The 20358-nt window shown below is 42.1% G+C and overlaps 1 protein-coding gene across 1 annotated transcript in view; it reads right to left on the reverse strand.

The window, feature by feature from the left end:
• Positions 1-663: 663 nt before the first annotated feature.
• The window catches only part of FRMD8 (FERM domain containing 8), a 33209-nt gene continuing 13514 nt past the window's right edge, over positions 664-20358 (reverse strand). The window contains exons 3-11 of the mRNA XM_053449032.1: positions 18799-18969; positions 18352-18453; positions 10401-10459; positions 8667-8833; positions 8196-8417; positions 7959-8082; positions 2344-2487; positions 1493-1667; positions 664-1264 (exon numbers count right to left, since the gene is read on the reverse strand). Coding sequence (XP_053305007.1) covers positions 1155-1264; positions 1493-1667; positions 2344-2487; positions 7959-8082; positions 8196-8417; positions 8667-8833; positions 10401-10459; positions 18352-18453; positions 18799-18969 — 1274 coding nt within the window. The 3' untranslated portion in view covers positions 664-1154. The remainder of the gene's footprint in view (positions 1265-1492; positions 1668-2343; positions 2488-7958; positions 8083-8195; positions 8418-8666; positions 8834-10400; positions 10460-18351; positions 18454-18798; positions 18970-20358) is intronic.

The following is a 20358-nucleotide window of genomic DNA, read 5'->3' on the forward strand; positions in this document are numbered from 1 at the left end:
AGGTTGCTGTAAACAGTCTTTGTTTGCAAATGTTATTCGTACAAATGACATTCATCATAAAAAACTTTATGCATATAAAGGCAGATTTTGATTCAAATTTAACAATGAGGAGTCTCATTGAGAAGTGTCAACACATTCATGTAAGAAAGTACAAATCAAAAATACCTGCAGTTTACGATAAAAATCAATCTAGAATGTTGAGTGTATCTTAATTATGTGCATTATTTCAAAATTATAGTGGTCAAATGGCTCTTTAAACAGGGATTTTAAGAAGATTGTTATAGAAGGCAGAACATACAGTACCAGTTTTCCATAAGCATCCCTGGTTAAAGGGATATAGTCATCATAAAAAAAACTTTAGTTTTCCTGATACAAAAAAAGATTTTCTTCTGGGCCAAATATAAACAAAACAGAAATGTAAATAAATTATATCATGACACACTTTAGATGAAATCTGTGTTCAAACATCTAACAGTTAATGTAAATGTTAAATTGGAGTTAGGTGGTACAATAAAATACAATTACTGCGTGAAACATTTAGCTGTAAAGCACCTTGGTAGAACAAGATCAGTATACAAATACAGACTCAGATATCAAGCCAAAACTGAAAAGCATTCTCATTTGTGCACCCCCAAAAGATCTGATTTTCAACAGTTGCTGATATAACCGACACCTGTCATTAAAAACTAGAACTATATTTACGAAGTTCAAGGCATGGCACACCAAAAGTCATTCAGGCAGATTTTTTGGTTTGACTGAATTATGCAGCAAATATTTTTTGCCAATAAACAGTACTACACAGGTACAACAGAACATAAATATGCATCAAAATTACTCCACAACGTGCACTTGGAGAGATAAAGAAGTAATGAAAATCCATCTATAAACAATTTTCTAACAAGATTTTGAAATGTGCAGGCCGTCATCACATTTGACTGGCACCTTAAGATCATATGATAAGCTTTAGCTCTCATTAATAACACCAATGAGCCTTGCAAAAAAAAAAACAAAAAACAAAAAAAAACTGTCATGCAATCAAAATGAAACGCTATGAAATGCTATTTTGTTATTATTTTTACTTGGTCAGTATCATGATTTTAAAGGTCCAGTGCTAAGTCAGTCTCTTTGGTCACACAATGCATTCTTGACCACCATCATCTCTGTCCTACTGTTTCAGAAGGTTGTACCGAGGAGTAGCTATGTGTTGGTTGTCGGGTGAAAAATGATGCAGCTCGTTTAGGTTTCACTCGTTTGATTTCTGTACCTTAAAGGGAAGGGTTAAGAAATTACTTTTACAGAGTGTGAATTCTTCAATCTCCAATGAGATACTGGGACTGCTCATACGTTACCCTAGATATAAAAGACACAGAAATGCCTCTTGTGTTACACATAAACCTTACATGTTATAAGCAAGCATTCTTTTTGCTGTACACATTTTTCTGGAGGCGTCAGTTTTCAGTAGGACAGGACACATACCATTTACCACACTTACCATCTTCTACATAGTCAATTGTAGCAAGATTTTTCATGCGGTTACACAAGACGCTATCCTGTCTGCGCAGCTTGGAACGTTTCTCGGAGAGCTGGGGATTAACAGGATCAGATTCAGACTCTAGTGTCTGGTTGAGCTCTATGCAGTACTCAATAAGGCCACTCATGAGTTCTGCCTGAAACACAGAAATACACACACGTTTAATTGTCTCACAATAATATCCGTAATATGGTTAAAAATCTTCTACATATAAAGAGCGATGTAATCTGTTGGGAGGTGGGGTCATTCCTTCGTAAAATGTTTGATGCTACCAAGTAAATATCTCCTAACAGACCAAGTAAAATACATTTTGTGCCATTAATCACTTAATAGTTTAGGGATAGTTTTTGGTCCTTCGTCATAATATGTCAGTAAAATGACTTAAAATAACAGCATTTGAAAGTGATGGCTCTGGTTTCTGGATTGGAAAGTTACCCAATTTATTTAAGGTATCAGTAACTTGCACCTTTTTCCTCTGTATTGCCAGAAACAATCATCTGTTAACAAATTCTACTCATTACATTTGTTCTAATACATACACTTTGCTCATTTTAACATGAGCTCCTGCCATATGGTATGTTTATTTGGTAGCCCAATCTACAAAACATGATTGGATTAACTAGGAGTTTTTACCTTAAATTATGGATAATGTTTTTTTAGGGGGTGTGTTTGCTTAATCTTTAGATATACATGGGTCCCAGGTCAAATCATTCACATTTGTACATGCACTCAAAAATAACCTTGGTGTATTATGGCACCAAGACATTTTAGTATTCACATTTTAAACATTTTCTGTAACCAGTACTATTTACCTGCTTGGAATATATTTTCAACAGCTTGTTGACAGGTGCACCTTCATTTTCACCATCAAATTCCAACCAAAGTATATGCTCCTCTTCATCAGGATAGGTGTGATCCCAAGAAAGCTCTGAATACTTCAAGCTTATCAAGACATGCTGTGTAAAGAACATTCTGTTTTAAAATGCACTGGGCTTAACTCACCATAAAAGAGCTTTTCTTTATATACAGTATTTGCTTGATTATAAGGCGAGGTTTTTTCCCCAGAGCAAATGCTCTGAAAAATAACCATCGTCTTATATTCGAGGTTGTCTTCTAATCAGACCTCTGTAATCAGAGGTCTGACTACAAGACTAAGATCCAGATCCCCTGCAGCGCTGCATGGGACCTGGATCCTCCTCTCTGGCAGCCGTTGAAGGTCTGTGCGATGTGCGCAGACAACCTTTGCTTATAACGGAGGATTTAGATTCCCCTTAGTTGCCCCCCTTTATCTCTAACTGCACCTGAGTTAACTTTATTAAATTAATGAAATTAACCCTCAGTCCTCATCATTAAATTAACCCTAAACACCCCATTAACCACAGCTGCCCCTAAATTAACCCTAAACACCTCATTAACCATAGCTGCAGCTAATTTAACCCTAAAGACCCCATCAACCATAACTGTCCCTAAATTAACCCTAAAGACCCCATCAACCATAACTGCCCTAAATTAACCCTAAACACCCCATTAACCATAACTGCCCCTAAATTAACCCCTAACTTTCAGCAGCCCAAATATTAATTTTATACTTACTGTTAGATGAGTGTTTTAGCAATATGGGACTGGGAGAAAGGAAGGGGCAGGGCCAGTTGTCAGAGTTACTGCAGGGAGGGACTGGTAAGTAGGAATTGCTGTGAGTCACACCGGATTATAAAACGAGGGGTATTTTTCAGAGCATTTGCTCTGAAAAAACCCTCATTTTATAATCGATTCAATTTATCGATAATTAAATTTGTTGGCAACAATTTTAATCGATTAATTGTTGCAGTCCTAATTTCAACGATTGTTGATCGCCTCCTGAAATCCTTTTAAAACAGGCGCCTGCCTCCATACAATGTATGGCAGACGCCCCGGATGCCTCTACATCGATGCATTACAGCAACACCACTTAAGGGAAGAAAGAGATTATAAATCGCTTTTGAAGCTTGATTAATGCCATGACGCGCTGCTGACCATTTTTGCGCTATACTCCAGATGTCATATCCAAATTTAATCAATCCCAAAGTAGTTTATATTGAAGTTGTCACTGAAAAAGGGACAATATCACATATTTTGGGATTGATCTGTTAACATTGTTTTTGGACAGTTTGGGGAATTAACATATTAGCTTTTTATAAAGAAAACATTGTAAGTTATTTGAACTTTGCTTCATCAAGTGCCATCTAAAGTATCCTCTACAAAAATATAGCTATGACAACTAAAGTTGGCAGAAAAGTCCAAAATGTTTCCCTGCTTATTTAATAAGAAAGGAGCCTACTTTTATATGGAAGCAGGATATCTGCAATTCAGTCCACGGATCAAGAGGATGGGTTTCACTGCTCACATCCTATATGGAACTAGGCCTGAAACAACTAATCGATAAAATCGATAATAATCCCATACACCCTTCTGACTCCTCCCCCCTCCCATACGCCACTCTGCCTCTCTACCCGGCTCCGTTACTGACAGTAACGGAGGCAGTCTGTGCGATGCAGACCCCCACCAGCTGACAGAGAGGATGATTCTCTGTCAGCCTGTGAGTGCCTGCATCGCACAGACAGCCTCCGTTACTGCACTTCACTTACACTGTGGCTTCTATGAAGCTGCAGTGAAAGTCCTTGTCTAGTGAAGATCCGTTGCTGACAGGAGGCAGAGTGGAGTATGGGAGGGGGGAGGAGGCAGAGTAGAGTATGGGAGGGGGAGGAGCCAGAGTGGAGTATGGGGGGAGGAGCCAGAGTGGTGTATGGGAGGGGAGGAGCCAGAGTGGTGTATGGGTGAGTTATAGTGGTGTATGGGGGGCATTATGAATTTCAGGGCATATAGGGGGTATAAGGCATATCGATATTAGGCATATCAGGGGGTCATAAAACATCTGGGGGTAAAAGGTATATCAGGGGGCTCAGTTGCATATCACTGGCATATAAGGAGTATAAGGCATATCAGGGGCACAGTGGCATATCAGGGGGCACAGTGGCATATCAGGGGGCACAGTGGCATATCAGGGGGCACAGTGGAGTCTGGCATATAAGAGGTATAAGGCATGTATGGGGGCAGAGTGGCAAGCTGGGGGTCAGATGTGCATAACCGGGGGCAGTTTGGTAAATAAAAAAAATTTAAACGCTTTTTTTCTCAGTTTTTATTAAATATGAAAAATAGTTAACATATGAATTAATATTTACTAATAACTTTGTATTAAAACCTAGTTTGAGAAACACTGTGTTTGGGTTCTTGTAGCTTTTATTATTATGTCAGTAAAATAAGAAGGTGAATAGAGAGAGGCCATTGCAATAAAGAGATGAAAGTGTAAATTGTACGTTTTTTATTACATTATTTTAAATTTAAAAAAAATTTCATTTTTTTATCCGATTAATCGAAAAAATAATCGGCCAACTAATCGATTATTAAAATAATCGTTAGTTGCAGCCCTATATGGAACTATCCATTTAGACAGCCTTAGTATATAACACACACATGCCTAGTAGCCTTGATTGTCAAACTGCCATTAGTGGAGACCGTTAACCTTTCCTCTGCTGGTTAGCAGATCAGACACGTAAAGAATATATAAAATATACCAGTGACAATTTCTTTATCACATACATGATGTGTTTTTAATCCATACATAAACAATATTAAGTGACCAACCTAGTTGGAGGATGTCATCTAAGCAAGTGCAAACACCTATAAATCTATTATACCTTTAAAATATTAGTATAGTTATAATGTAACACAGGACACTGTCAGATTTTTCTTATTCTCTGCTGCCCTGTCAAATGTATTTGGAATCATTTTACATGGTAGACGTGCCACTAAGAACTTAAAGGGGGAGTTAAATGTCCCCGATACACCCACTATAAACAAAATGATCTGACTATTCTAGCCATTGACTGGCTGCTTGAAGCAGCCAATGAGTGAGAGGAAAGTTCTCCCATTAAAATGAATGGCACCACTTTCCACACATACACAAGGGTGTTCTGAACACACTCCAGCCCACGGCATACACCAAGCCAGCACTGGCTCCAACTTAAGGGAAATATCTCATGTGCAGGGAGATGTGGCTGGGGAAAGGGGCTCTGCAAAATCTCCTTATGCATTTGCAAAACAGATTACATGAAAATAGGGCTGCAACAACTAATCGATAAGTTGAATCGATTATTATCGATTATAAAATGAGGGTTTTTTCAGAGCAAACGCTCTGAAAAATACCCCTCATTATATAATCCGTTTGAGTGACTCACAGCAGTAGCTCCTACTTACCAGTCCCTCCCTGTAATCACTGTGACAACTGGCCCGCCCCCTTCCTTCTCCCAGAAGGCCAGAACCACATGGCTGTGACACTCATCTAACTGTAAGTATAAAATTAATATTTGGGCTACTGAAAGTTAGGGGAGGTGGGGGTTAATTTAGGGGCAGTTATGGTTAATGGGGTGTTTAGGGTTAATTTAGGTGCAGTTATGGTTAATGGGGTGTTTAGGGACAGTTATGGTTAATAGGGTGTTTAGGGTTAATTTAGGGGCAGCTATGGTTAATGGGGTGTTTAGGGTTAATTTAGGAGCAGCTGTGGTTAATGGGGTGTTTGGGGTTAATTTGAGGCAGTTGTGGTTAATGGTGTGTTTAGGGTTAATTTAGGGGCTGTTGTGGTTGACAGGGTCTTTAGGGTTAATTTAGGGGCAGTTATGGTTAATGGGGTGTTTAGGGTTAATTTAGGGTAGTTGTTTTGATGGGGTATTTAGAGTTAATTTAGGGGTAGTTATGGTTAATGGGGTGTTTAGGGTTAATTTAATGATGAGGACTGAGGGTTAATTTAATAAAGTTAACTTAAGGTGCAGTTAGAGATAAAGGGGGCAGACTAAAGGGAATCTAAATCCTGGGGGCAGTGAAGATTAACCCTGTACTTATTAATAAAAGTATGGTGTCAGTGTGCTGTGAACGGGTCTGTGACTCTATGAGGGGACTATGAGATATCTGGGGGGGGTATAAGGCATATCTGGGGAGGACGGAGTGACATATCTGGGGGTATAAGGCATATACATTATATAAGGCATATGTGGGGAGGGCAGTGTGGCATGTCTGGGGAGGACGGAGTGGTGTATCAGGGTGTATAAGGCATATCTGGGGCCACAGTGGCATATCTGGGGGTAGAGTGGAGTGGCATATGTGGGGAGGGCAGCGTGGCATGTCTGGGGAGGATGGAGTGGTGTATCAGGGGGTATAAGGCGTATCAGGCACAGTGGCATATGTGGGGGAGGAGTGGTATATGTGGGAGGCAGCGTGGAGTGGCATATGTGGGAGGCAGCGTGGAGTGGCATATGTGGGAGGCAGCGTGGAGTGGTATATGTGGGAGGCAGCGTGGAGTGGCATATGTGGGAGGCAGCGTGGAGTGGCATATGTGGGAGGCAGCGTGGAGTGGTATATGTGGAATGGTATATGTGGGAGGCAGCGTGGAGTGGTAATGTGGGAGGCAGCGTGGCATGTCTGGGAGGCAGTGTGGAGTGGCATATGTGGGAGGCAGCATGGCATATGTGGGAGGCAGCGTGGCATGTCTGGGAGGCAGCGTGGCAAGCCTGGGCTCAAATGTGCATAAATTGGGGGGCCTGGTTGGGAAATAAAGACAAGAAATGCATTTTATCAAAGTTTTTTTTATTCTGCTGTTTGTATTTAACATCATTTGTTTATTAAATTATTTTAAATGAAAAATTTACATTCATTTTTTTATCCGATTAATCGACAAAATAATCGGCCAACTAATCGATTATGAAAATAATCGTTAGTTGCAGCCCTACATGAAAATTTAAAGGGACCATGTGATATGTACATATGATAGCTGTAGTGTCCCTTTAAGGAAGTCCCATGGGGAAAATATTTTTCTCTTTGAGTGTAAAATACAGCGCTATATATTGGTTAGCTTTGACCAAAACATCCTTTATCTGCAGACCTTTACTTCAGTGTGCTAGGCAAGTTGAACAGCCTCCCAATAGAAGTAGCAGAAAAACACAGTAAAGGAAAACACGCATGCGACTATTCTGAATCCAAGAAGAAACCAAGGACTTAGGCTTGAATCTTTAAAGCAGTAAAAAACAAAAACAATACACACTAGATGGAGCAAATGGTTTTTATCTGCAGTCAAACTACATGTATCTATGATCTGGAAGCTGCTATTGTTACGGGTCATGCAATATCTTGGGTGACTTTCCCTGCTTAAACAGCACGAAACTTCAAACTCCTCTTCCACTTCAACAAGCATTTTTACCAACTTGTGCAAGGAACTAAGGTTTAGCCACACAAAAAACTCTTTGAGCATGGAGCCTGGCTCAGCTTTTGCTACCTCAAAAGCTGGCATGCCCACCTATTCTTAGGTATTCATGTAAAATAATACAAGCAAGCACTTTACCTTTTCTTTATGGTCAATAATAGACACTCCTTCCAAGTTAACAGCCACTGATACATTCTTCCGTCCACTTCTGTTTAATATACCCTGTGCAGGCTTATCAATTGCTCCACGGAAGAATGCACACCTGCAGACACACACATCAACACTGCATAAAGTAAGTCACCTAGAAATATTTTTTATTAAAAAATAAAACCACTCCCTACGACGCCTCCTGTAGTGCTCCAAAAGCATACGCACCCATAGTAGGGAAGATTATGGCACTTTTTCAAATACTCCTTGTAATGGGTCTTCATGGCCTCAACCTCTGAACATGCACTATTTTCTGTAACTTCTTTGTATGAATTTAATAGCGTTTGCTCGAAACTTGTCTGACGTCCACCTCTGTTTTTGAAAGCAGTCAGCAAGCTCCCATTTCTCTTCTTACAAATATATTGAGGAAGAAATGAGTCCAGTTTGGGCCTGAGAAGCAAGTACCACAAATCTCAGTCTCATTATAAAATGTAATTAGAACTAGCAAATAATGCAAAACACAGTGCTGCCAATAGTGCAAATATAAGAAACCATTAATGAAAATGGCTTTAATTTTGGGATCACACAGGAAATGAGTAAGCTATGACGTGAAAGGTGATATTTAGGCGTTTCTACAGCAAGTTGGAGAAAACAGACTTTAAATACAACTTTGTTGGTTACTTCTCCAATAGTTCATACCTTAATATCGAGGGAGTATGCTGCTCCTGATCATATGGTCCAAGTTCTAGCCGGCAGGCCAGACCTCCAAGGATCTCACAGTCCTCCACATCACATGGATACCGTCCTTCCAAGACATTGTACTTTGCTTCTTCGTACAGCAATCTTAAGATTTCCTCGTTAGAAATCTTACCAGAAATGAAAGATTAAATGTAGGTATCAAATGCAGAGTATAGTATTTGAAAATTATTTTTTAAACTTCGGCTATAATTGATTATAATTTGCATACTGAAATTGATTCATGTATGCTTTGGTATCAAAATAAGACTACATCATTGGCAAAATGTTTTTCATATTTAAATAATATTAATTTTGATATTTAAGTCTTGTTCGGTAACATGTTTTTAATGTATTCAGTACATTTACTGAACCATTATATGTGTTGCTAGCTTGGGATATTTAGGGACATCGTGTATTACTGAAGATTCAGCTGAAACCAAATAATGGAAATATGTAGGTTGTTTTTCAGACCCACTAAGTGCACTTTGTGAATCTAGGAACTGGCAACTAATGGCAGGTGTTGATTGGTGTACAACATAAAAATGAAGGAGATACTAAAGAGAAGCACTGGAGAACCAGCTACACTCTCCACTCCATAAAGAAAATGGCAGATAGTGCTTGGCAGTGTTATCACATTGTGTTGTCATAACAAATCACCAAACAAGAAATGCAATTTAACCCCTTCAATCCCAGGGGTTTTTGGTACCTCAAAGCCCAGAGCAATTTTGCCATTTTTGCTCTGTCGGTTCAGAGATTATTCTCTTTTCCTGTGAATAGTGTACCCATGTAAAATATATTTTTTTTTCAAGGAGAGATAGAGCTTTCTTTTGATACCATAGTTGAATGATTAGCTAAAAATTTAGAATGAGAAATTTAGTAAAAACTAGAGAAAATTAGAAAAAAAAAGTTTTTTTTTTTACATTTTCCCTCTGAATCCTCACAAAATTAGGTAAAGTGATGGAAAATCCCCTCCAAGTTTATCAATTCAGGTGTCCCGATTTCAGAAATACCTCATTTATATAGATTTTCCATACGTTACCAGCACCAGGGAGCATACTATAAAGGTGTACATTTTTTGTATAATTTTTATGCCTATGGCTTAACGGGTTTGGGGGTTGTGAACAGGGGCAGGAGGGTTATACTGGCTAGATGTTATGCTAGGGCAATGGGATATAAGGTTTTTTAATCATTTTTTATATTTTCTATATTTTATTTTTATTTTTTACACAAAAATGGTTAGAGGTCCTCTTAGGGACCTCCTGAACATGCCAGTGATGTCACAATGACATCACAGCTCACATTATTATTTTTTTTAGTATTTATATTATTATTTTAATGATTTTTTTACTATTATTTTTTAAATTAATAAATTTAATTTCATGCCGGAAGCTGTTACAGCAGATCGGACAGCAGAAGGCCTGCAATGCCGGCTTCTGCTGTCAGTAGGGAGTCCAGGCTGTCAAACAGCCTGGTTTCCCGTGCAGTGGCAGGGATGTGTCCCCGACGCTGCAAGAAAGGCTGGACGTACCGGGGTTTCTTAATAGGCGTTTTTTGGACGTCCCGGTACGTCTATAGGGGATCGAAGGGGTTAATAGATGCCTGAAGACAATTTAGATATTATCGTCATCAGTGTTGCTGTGGTATGTTCATGGTCACAGTTTGAACTAAAATTCATAGTATAATGTCTTGACTTACTTTAAGTTCTCGTGCTTTTGGAAAAAAAATGTTTCTACGGAATTGCAGGCAAGGTTCATCTGAAGTCAGAAATAAACATGGGTGTAAAATCAACAAAAATCAATGGATGTAAATAAAACAGCACATAATCCCTTAGCTACACATAAAATAATCAACTCTTAAAAGGGATTGTAAATGTTGCACACTCTGCTACTTTTTCCATATAGAGCCAAGTAGGGATGGATAGGTTTTTTTCCTTTATTTTTAATTTGTAAGTTAGTTTGATGTAAAAACAGGAATATTATACTCACCGTAAATTCTTTTTTCCTTAATATAGTGGCAGTACAGATGGGATGCTGTTCTTCCTTAGGGACAAGGATCTGAAATACAAAGTTAAAACCCTCCCCCTTCCCCAACTCCTCCTCCTCTTTACCCATAAGAGCACACCGGACCAAACACAGCCAGTAAGTACCAAGAATACAAACATGCTTGCAAAATATCTTTAATGGTAGACAAAATGAGGGAGGGAAACATGTACTGCCATTACATTAAAGGAAAAAAGAATTTACGGCGAGTATAAAATTCCTGTTTTTCCTGGCATATAGTGGCAGTACAGATGGGATATAGCAAGACATGATTACCAATGGGAGGGGAATACTTAAGAGGCCACTGACTGGCGCATCCTGCGCCAGAAAAACGCCAGAGGAGGAGGTGTCTAGTCAGTAATGCTGGACAAATGCATCGAAGGAAGACCGGGTAGCTGCCTTACATATATTTCTTCAGGAGATGAGGTCAACTTTTCAACCCTAGACCCAGACATAGCTCTTGTGGAGCGAGCCGAAATATGGGACGAGATGACTTGCCTGCTGCTTGAGTGAGCTAGTCGAATGGTAAGCCACCTAGAGATGGCCTGCTTGATCTGAAGATCTACCAAAAAAACACAAATAATTGATCCGTATTGCGGAAAGCAGCGGTGCGATCTGTATAAATGCCTTAGAGCTCTTCGGACATCCCATCTGTGCCATTGTCTCCTCCGGAAATACCCGATCCTGATGGGAAAAAAGGTGAATTCAGCAGCTGAGGACAGAGCTAGTAGTTACCCAATTGCCTTGCTGAAGTAATAGCCACCAGCAATGCCATCTTTAGTGACAAACACAGAGGTTTGAAGGGTACAGAATACAGAGCCGAATGGTTGCCGCTTAAAGACATGTCCGATCAGAACATACAAGGCCAAATCCGAAAGGAGAAAAAGACAGAGGGACGATACTTTCCCTTTTGAGGTTGAGACAAAGACCTGCTGAGAATCCGTCTTGCAAAAAACACGAGGACGGAACTAGTAGAAATAAAAATCCCTGCATCACCAGGAGAGGAATTTCCCCCAAGCCCGAAACCTCATAATAAGGAGGACATCAGCCATGTCATGGGAGAGTCCATTATCTCCAAGGATAATCCAAAGCTAGGCAGTCAAAATGACCATCTGAAGGAATTCTGTTCTCCACCAGCTCCCAAAAACGCTTGAGGCCATATTGTTTAGCTCTGAGAACTAAGTCTGTATTGGCCAATATGGGATAGATGTTAAGACCCTGGCCTTGTCCGTTCGAATCTTAAGGAGGACACGTGGGATCATCGCCACCGGAGGAAAAATGTAAGCCATCCTGAATCTTCATATCACTGACATACTGTCCAGCACAAGAGGGTTGACCCATGAATACAGAGAGGCTAAAACCCAAAAGATTGCCGTTGTCTCTGGTTGCCACAAGGTCGATTCCTGGAAGGCCAAACAAAAAAAAAAAAGGATGGAGAAGATTCTTTTGTCTAAGGATCAATTCGATCTGCTGAGGTCGTCTGCAATACAATTGTCCCTTCCCCTGAAACGCATCGCTGACAAATCTTCTTGGAAGAAGTCATGCCATGGGCTCAACAAAACCGAGAAGACCTGAAGTTTTGGAATCCGGGTGCCGCCCTGTCGATATACAATATTGTGGTAGCGTAGTCGGATTGGATTCTTAAAGCCTTCCCTTTTAACCAAGGACTGAACTACTTGAGGTCCAGAATCCACCGACGTTGATGAAAGCAAAGACCCTCGCTGAGATGATCTGTCCTCTTCCACCAGTTCAATTGGGCTTGGACACTGAAGGTGATGCCTAAGGATGTCCCATTGAAGTGGCCTATATGTGCGATGGAGCAGCTCACTGGAGGGATACAAGTCATCAGAATGCCCAAGATGCTCATAGCTTTTCTGAAGGACCAGATAGGATTTCGTTGCAAAGCTGACACAACCCTTCTTACTTTTCTGATCTTGAATAAAGAGCCGTAAGGAGTTGGAGTCCACTATCAGCCCTAAGCACTGCATACTTTGAAAAGCCCAACCTTATTTCTTTCTGTTTATGATCAAGACATGTCTGTATGAACCATTGCAGCCGACCACCAATTCCATCAGAATTAGCCTAGGCTCTTGTTTCTTGGGATGTTACTGAAACATTTGTCCTGGCCTTGTCTACAAAAACTCTGCGCCTTATAAAAATGTTGAAAAGGCCTGGTGTTTTATATGGGCACCTCCTGTTCCATCTGGCCTTCTTATCCTGGGGAAGCACACTCTTGCATTAGACATGTGCTTGATGAGCTCTGCCAATGGGGAAACAATGCCGTCTTCATGAGAACAAAGGCCGAAGCTGAAATGGCTTTGATGAGCCAGTTGTCTAGGTATGGGATGACCCTAATACCTAATTCTCTGAAAGTTGAGAGACCCAAAATGAGAATGGAGAACTCTCGCCCTGTTCCTAATAGCAAACCTGAGGAATTTACTGGATGCAACTGCAATAGGCACATGCACATTAGCATCCTTCAGGTCCATGGTCACCATGTAATCTCCTTGTTCAGTAGTTGGGTGACTGTGAGGATCTAAATTTCCATTCTAAAATGCCTGTATAGAATACAGGCCTAGACCATCCTTAAACTGGACTGAAGGATCCAGCCGGTTCGCGACCAGGAGGAACAGCCTGGAGTAAACACTCTGAAAACTCCTGACGTTTGGGATTGATTCTTTTAGAAGGGTGGAACATGAGACAAAGTTTTAGATATCCCATGTCTGCAGGTTTAAGATGGCTGAACTGGGCAGCGTCCCTCGCAACTCTTTCATGTTCACTAACTGGCTTGAGAAACAAAACGATACCAGTGATGATTTGACTGTCAAAGTTCTAAAAAAAATTATGTTTTACAAGAATGTGGCTTGTGTTGGCCATTTAAAGGCAAATCGTCTGCACTTTGTGAAATCAAACAAGGCCAACATAGATGCTGAGCTTGCCGTACACGATCGCAGCCAAAAAGCTCTCCTGGCCACTGATGACAGACCCATATTTTGCGCTGAGAGATTAAGCAGATACAACAAAAATCAATTAGAAAGGCTCAATTTCCTAAATTGACTAGATACTTCTATATCCGGTTCTCCCGACAGGAAGGCCTCCCATCCAAGTGCTAACCAAGCCCAACCCTGCTTGGCTACTGAGATCAGACGCCACGGATATCCAGTACTGACAATCCCCACTGGTGTCACAGGACTTGACTGCACAGCTGAAATAACGTTTAAATTTTGTGCCCTGAAGATCAGATCCGCTCATGCTCTGTAACACGATCATATCTTCGGTGGAATGAAACGACTCCCGGGTGTGCGTTCCACCGCTGTGCTTATGCTCCTTCCCTTGCCGGCTTGAAGAGAGAGAACTCTCATTCTGTTCCGTAACATCCGCCGATGCAGATGTTCCTACCTCACTCTGCTCACGACCCGGGGAGCAATCGGAGGAGGGATCCCCCTGGACACAACCCGTGTGCCCCCCACCAAACTACACGTCCGTCCCTGACAAGGGACAAGGAAGAACTGGCTGTGTTTGTTCCGATGTGCTCTTATGGGTAAGGAGGAGGAGGGGTTAGGGAAGGGGGAGGGTTTTAACTTTGTATTTCAGATCCTTGTCCCTAAGGAAGAACACCAACCCATCTGTACTGCCACTATATGCCAGGAAAAACATTTAGGTGTGACAAAAGCGCAAACACTTTTCACAGCACTGCATGCCTGCTGCAACCTATATTGTAGAATTTATTTTTAAAGCCTCTCCATTTCACTGTTTAGCGAGAACAAGAGGAAATTGCTCAAATATTAGGCGTTTGTTTGGAAATTACTGTTACATGTGCACACAGTATACCATATTTGCTCGATTATAAGACGACCCCCCAAAATCTGAATATTAATTTAGGGAAAAAAAAAGAAAAAGCCTGAATATAAGACGACCCTATAGGAAAAAAGCTTTACCAGTAAATGTTAATTCATGTAAACTTATTTTTTTTTAATAAAAGCTATGATTGAGAAAAATATTGTTTTTATTTCCTTTCATTTTCCAACCTGCCCCCCAGTTATGCAAATCTGCCCCAGAAATGCCTTATACCCCTATATGCCACTGTGCCCCATGATATGCCTTTTAACCCTCTATATGCCACTGTGCTCCATGATATGCCTTTTGACCCCCTATGTGCCACTCTGCCTCCAGAAATGCCATATACCCCTATATGCCACTCTGGCATTTAGGGGGTTAAAAGGCATATTATGGGGCACAGTGGCATATAGGGAGGTATAAGGCATTTCAGGAGGCAAAGTTGCGTATAGAGGGTTAAAAGGCATTTCTGGAGGAAGAGTGACATTAAGGGGGTTAAAAGGCATTTCATAGAGCACTCTGCCTACAGAAATGCCTTATGCCCCCCATTTAACACCCCCCCAGACTTACCGGTGCTTTTGACTCCCTGGTGTGTAGTCGGGGCAGCAGGTAGACATCTACGTGATTCGAGTAGGCAACTTCTGCTGCAGCCGGAAGGAGGTGCGGTTAGCAGTGGGGGCTGTCTGCGTCCATCGCGCATACACCCTCAGGCTGTCAGAGAGAATTCCCTGCAGCGGTGCGGGGAACTCTGATCTCTGACAGTTGGGGAAGGTCTGCACGATGGATGCAGACAACCCAAGCTGGTAACCGCACCTCCCTCCGGCTGCAGCGGAAGTAGTCTACGCAAATCGCGTAGACGTCTACACACTAGGGGGTCAGAAGCACCGGTAAGTTGGGGGGGGGCATAAGACAGCAGCGCTGCGGGGGATCTGGATCTGATTATAAGATGAGGTCTGATTATAAGATGAATATATAATATTTGCTCTGGAAAAAACCTTGTCATATAATAGAGCAAATACGGTATATTATATATACCGTATTAGCAAATATTATATACCGTATTGGCTCGAATATAGGCCGCACTTTTTTCCCCCACTTTAAGTTTTTAAAGTGGGGGTGCGGCCTATATTCGGGGTCTAGCGCCCGACGCCCGGGACATGCAGTCCCGGGCGCCGGGCAGGCAGCGGGGTTAGGATACAGATCCCCCGCAGCGGTGCAGGGGACCTGTATCCTACTGTCTGATACGCTCAGACAGCCTCCCCTGCCAGCACTTCCCACGGGGGGGGGGGGTGCCGGCACGGGAGGTTGTCTAAGCGTTTTACCTCTGCCCACCCCGACTTACCGGAGCAGACTCCCGGGTGTCTTGCGGGGCCGGCGGGAGACATCTACGCAATACGCGTATGCAACTTCCGGTACCGGTACCGGAAGTTGCATACGCGTATTGCGTAGATGTCCCTCGCCGGCCCCGCAAGACACCCGGGAGTCTGCTCCGGTAAGTCGAGGAGGGGGGGGGCAGAGGAGGACAGTGGCAGCATATCTCGGGGGGGGGAGGAGGAGGACAGTGGTAGCATATCGGGGGGGGAGGAGGACAGTGGTAGCATATCGGGGGGGAGGAGGACAGTGGTAGCATATCGGGGGGGGGACGACAGTGGTAGCATATCGGGGGGGGAGGACAGTGGTAGCATATCTCGGGGTGGGAGGACAGTGGCAGCATATCTCGGGGTGGGAGGAGGACAGTGGTAGCATATCTCGGGGAGGGAGGACAGTGGTAGCATATCTCGGGGGGGGGACAGAGTGGCAGCATGTTTTTTTTGGTGCTTTTTTAAAGAAAAAAAACTTTTTCTTTAAAAAAGCACCAAACTTTTAGGGTGCGGCCTATATACGGGGGCGGCCTATATCCGAGCCAATACGGTATATATAATCAGTTACATTGGCTGAAAAAAGACATGCATCCATCAAGTTCAGCCTTTCCTATATCTGTTAATTTGTTGCTGTTGATCCAAAAGATTTATATATATTATATATATTATATTATATACACATATTATATATACACATACCGTATTGGCTCGGATATAGGCCGGCCCCGTATATAGGCCGCACCCTAAAAGTTTGGTGCTTTTTTTAAAGAAAAAGTTTTTTTCTTTAAAAAAGCACCAAAAAACATGCTGCCACTCTGTCCTCTCCCCCCCTCCGAGATATGCTGCCACTCTGTCCCCCCCCCCGAGATATGCTGCCACTCTGTCCCCCACCCCCCCGAGATATGCTGCCACTCTGTCCCCCACCCCCCCGACTTACCGGAGCAGACTCCCGGGTGTCTTACGGGGCCGGAGGGGGACATCTATGCACATCGTGTATACAACTCCCGGTGCCGGCACTCAGCGGAAGTGCCGGCACCGGAAGTTGTATACGCGTATTGCCATGGCACCTGTCAGTGGGCAGGATATTTTAGGCAGCAACTGAATATTTTGTTCTCAAAGTTTATGTGTTAGAAGCAGGAAAAAAAATGGGCAAGCGTAAGGATCTATATGACTTTGATAAGGGCCAAATTGTGATTGTGATTGTGGGGTGTTCCCGGTCTGCAGCGGTCAGTACCTATGAATAGCGGTACAAGAAACAAAAAGTGGTGAACCACTGATGTGGTCAAATCCAACAGACAAGCTACTGTAGCTCAAATTGCTGAAAACGTTAATGCTCGTTCAGATAGAAAGCTGTCAGAACACACAGAGTGTCAGGGATCTGGATAGTCCAACCGACTACCTCCGCTAACTTGTGCTTCCTTAGCCTGGGACAACAGACTGTTTCCCCGGTTTCGCAGTCACTAGCTGAAACTCACTGTAGGGTACAAACAAAACAAAGACTTCTTTATTTTGGACACACATGGCTGGATATAGCCAGCAAAACACACATTAACATACATCAAGATACTGGGATACAAACCACCCCCTTAATCTGCCTCCCAGAGACATCAGGGCCAGTAAAGGGATGTACAATACAACAGGGTCCCAACCTCCACTATCTATTTCTGGCCAAAATCAGTTCCAGGGTTTGGCCGGGGTGAATGTCTGTAGTGGTGGACACGACTGACAGACTTATACAATAGTAAACTAAAACAATGGCGGTCACTCCCTGGTTGCATAACCTGGCTGTCTGCCAGAGATGATCCCCTCAGCAAGTGATGACATAATATACTGCTGGGGGTAGACACAGAAGTCTTTACAAACCCAGGGCTCATAGTCAACAGGGAGGAGGCTGGCTCTCGGACCTCTCAAGTGGTCCCAGTGATGGAGGGTTCCGTCACACAGAGCATCACAGTTTGTTGCGTATGGGGCAGAGTAGCCGCAGTCTAGTCAGGGTGACTTACCCCCGTCCACTGCCGAAAAGCACCCACAATGGGCATGTGGGCATAAGAACTGGACCACGGAGCAATGGAAGAAGGCGGCCTGGTCCAACGGATCACATTTTCTATAGAGGCCCCACCTTTCAATTTACAGGACCTAAAGGATTTGCTGCCAACATCTAGGTGCCAGATACCACAACACACCTTCAGAGGTCTAGTGGAGTCGATGTGTCAAGGCTGTTTTGGTGGCAACAGGGGACCTACACAATATTAGGCAGATGTATATCTTTGTAAAAATGAAATTAAGCTTTGGATGACTCATGGCACAGTAGCATATGGGAGTGGGCCAGAACAGATGATTTTCCCTTGTTTTTACACAATGATCCAAGTGATCTAATTGAATACATACAGACCATTAAACACTACTTACCCTGTTGAATTTCATCCAATGAACAGGTTGTGAAACGTGCCAAGAGATCATGCCACTGGCGGCAAACTTTGTAAGGCTGATGCTTTGGTTTTAGCTGTACCTCTGAAATATAAATTTTAGAAATAAAGATGGTCTATACGGAAATTAATATTTAGATAAAGTATTCTACTACTTTATTACTCGGTCCAAAAATATGGCAAATTATTAAATAGTTTACATAATGTGCAATGTACAATCAAAAACTGTAGAGATAAACAAACAATGAGAACAGTTGTTTGTTTAACTCCCAACACAGAAATTTGGAATTATGCCTCATATACAAACAAACTTCTTAAATACATTCCACATAGTAACATAACAAAGGTGGCAATAAGAAAAACAACAATGTTAACCATTCCCTTTATCTTCAAGAAACACTCCAATTAGGTAATTTCCCTCTAGTTTTACCTAGGAAAGGCGAAATGAGCCACAGCGCAAAAACTTCCTGGGCAATATCTGGTAGCTGCAGAATGCCACGAATCAACCTGTGTAACTCATGAGCTGTGGTGGCCGAAAGGACGCTGTCCAATGTAAGTGGCACTGCACAGTCATTAATTAAGTAAACAATCACATCCACAGCTACAGAGAGAAAGAGAGAGAGAGAGAACACAAGTTCAAATGAGATTCAACAATTGCATAAAAAAATATACAAGTGGCAATGCTTTAACAGAACATTACATCCATCCACATTGTTCAAGTACATATGTCAGACAGTGGGGTTTATTTACTAAACAGATAAATCGCAATAAAATAGCTCAACTTAAAAGGGGCAGTTTACAGCCCCAAAAGCCTCACAAAATATGAAAGCATTTGAACTGTGCTGTTTTTGTACCTTTTGTTTTAACATGTCTGCAGTGTTTTGTTTAGGCTTTTTTTCCAGGCCAAAAAGGGCTTCCTTTAGATACCATTATTTTGATCACATTATCAGACGCAGAGCTCGACAAACATCGGGCTAAAAGCCGCAATGGCGTCTAGAAGCCTCTTCCTGGCACCCAGGGTTTTGAAAGAACAAGAAAGGGTAAACAACGGCCAGGGCTGCCATTGTGAATCCAGCACCATATGCTTTTCTGCGGGGGTTGAGTGGAAGCAGATGCCGTGAGGTGTCCAGCGGGGACACATAATGTGCGTCTGCAGGAAAGTATAAGGTGCTGGAGTGTATACAGTGCCCTCCACTAATACTGGCACGCTTTGTAAATATGAACAAAGAAGGCTGTCTATTGTTCAACCCTTTATAGTTTCTTAAAAAAATACTCTGCTCTCACGGATATCAAATAATTGAAAACACTACACAGAATTATCCAAAAATAAATAATTGGCTAAATGTGTGGCACAGACACCCTTTTAGTGCATCCTTCTGTGCTACTTCCCTTTGTCAAGATAACAGCTCTTTTAGTGCCTGATGAGGTTGGTGAATACATGGCAAGGGATCAGAGACAGTTCTTTTCATACAGAATCTCTCCAGATCCTTCAAATTTCGAGGTTGACATGATGCCATGTATTCTAACAAAATGTCCAGGTCCTCTGGTAGAAAACCACCATAGTTAACCATGGGCATAAGGTACTTTTCCATATGGATACTTCTCTGTGCATCTGGCAAACCCTTCAAAAGAACTTGTGGTGAGGTAGGTGACGTCAGATAGTAGTTTTGGAGACTCGCTCCAAGAAGCAACTAATTTCTGCAATTCTCCAGCTGTGATCCTGAGAGATTTTTTAGGCCACACCATCCTCTTCATGTGAGCTGAGACAACCTTTTGCTGCACATCACAGGTATATTCCTTGATCTTACCCATTGTGATGAAAGACTACATTTCACCTATGTCTCATGGTTGAACAATTTTCTGCTCCTGGTCGCTCAGATGTACTAAGAAATGTATTATATCAACAGAAATATACTTCAAGCATTTTTCTCACATGAAGGGGTGCAAAGGGGTGTATTTAAAATAGGGCTGCAACCACTGTTCCCTCTAA

The sequence above is a fragment of the Spea bombifrons genome, chromosome 10 (assembly GCF_027358695.1).
Source record: "Spea bombifrons isolate aSpeBom1 chromosome 10, aSpeBom1.2.pri, whole genome shotgun sequence".
Lineage (NCBI taxonomy): Eukaryota > Metazoa > Chordata > Amphibia > Anura > Pelobatidae > Spea > Spea bombifrons.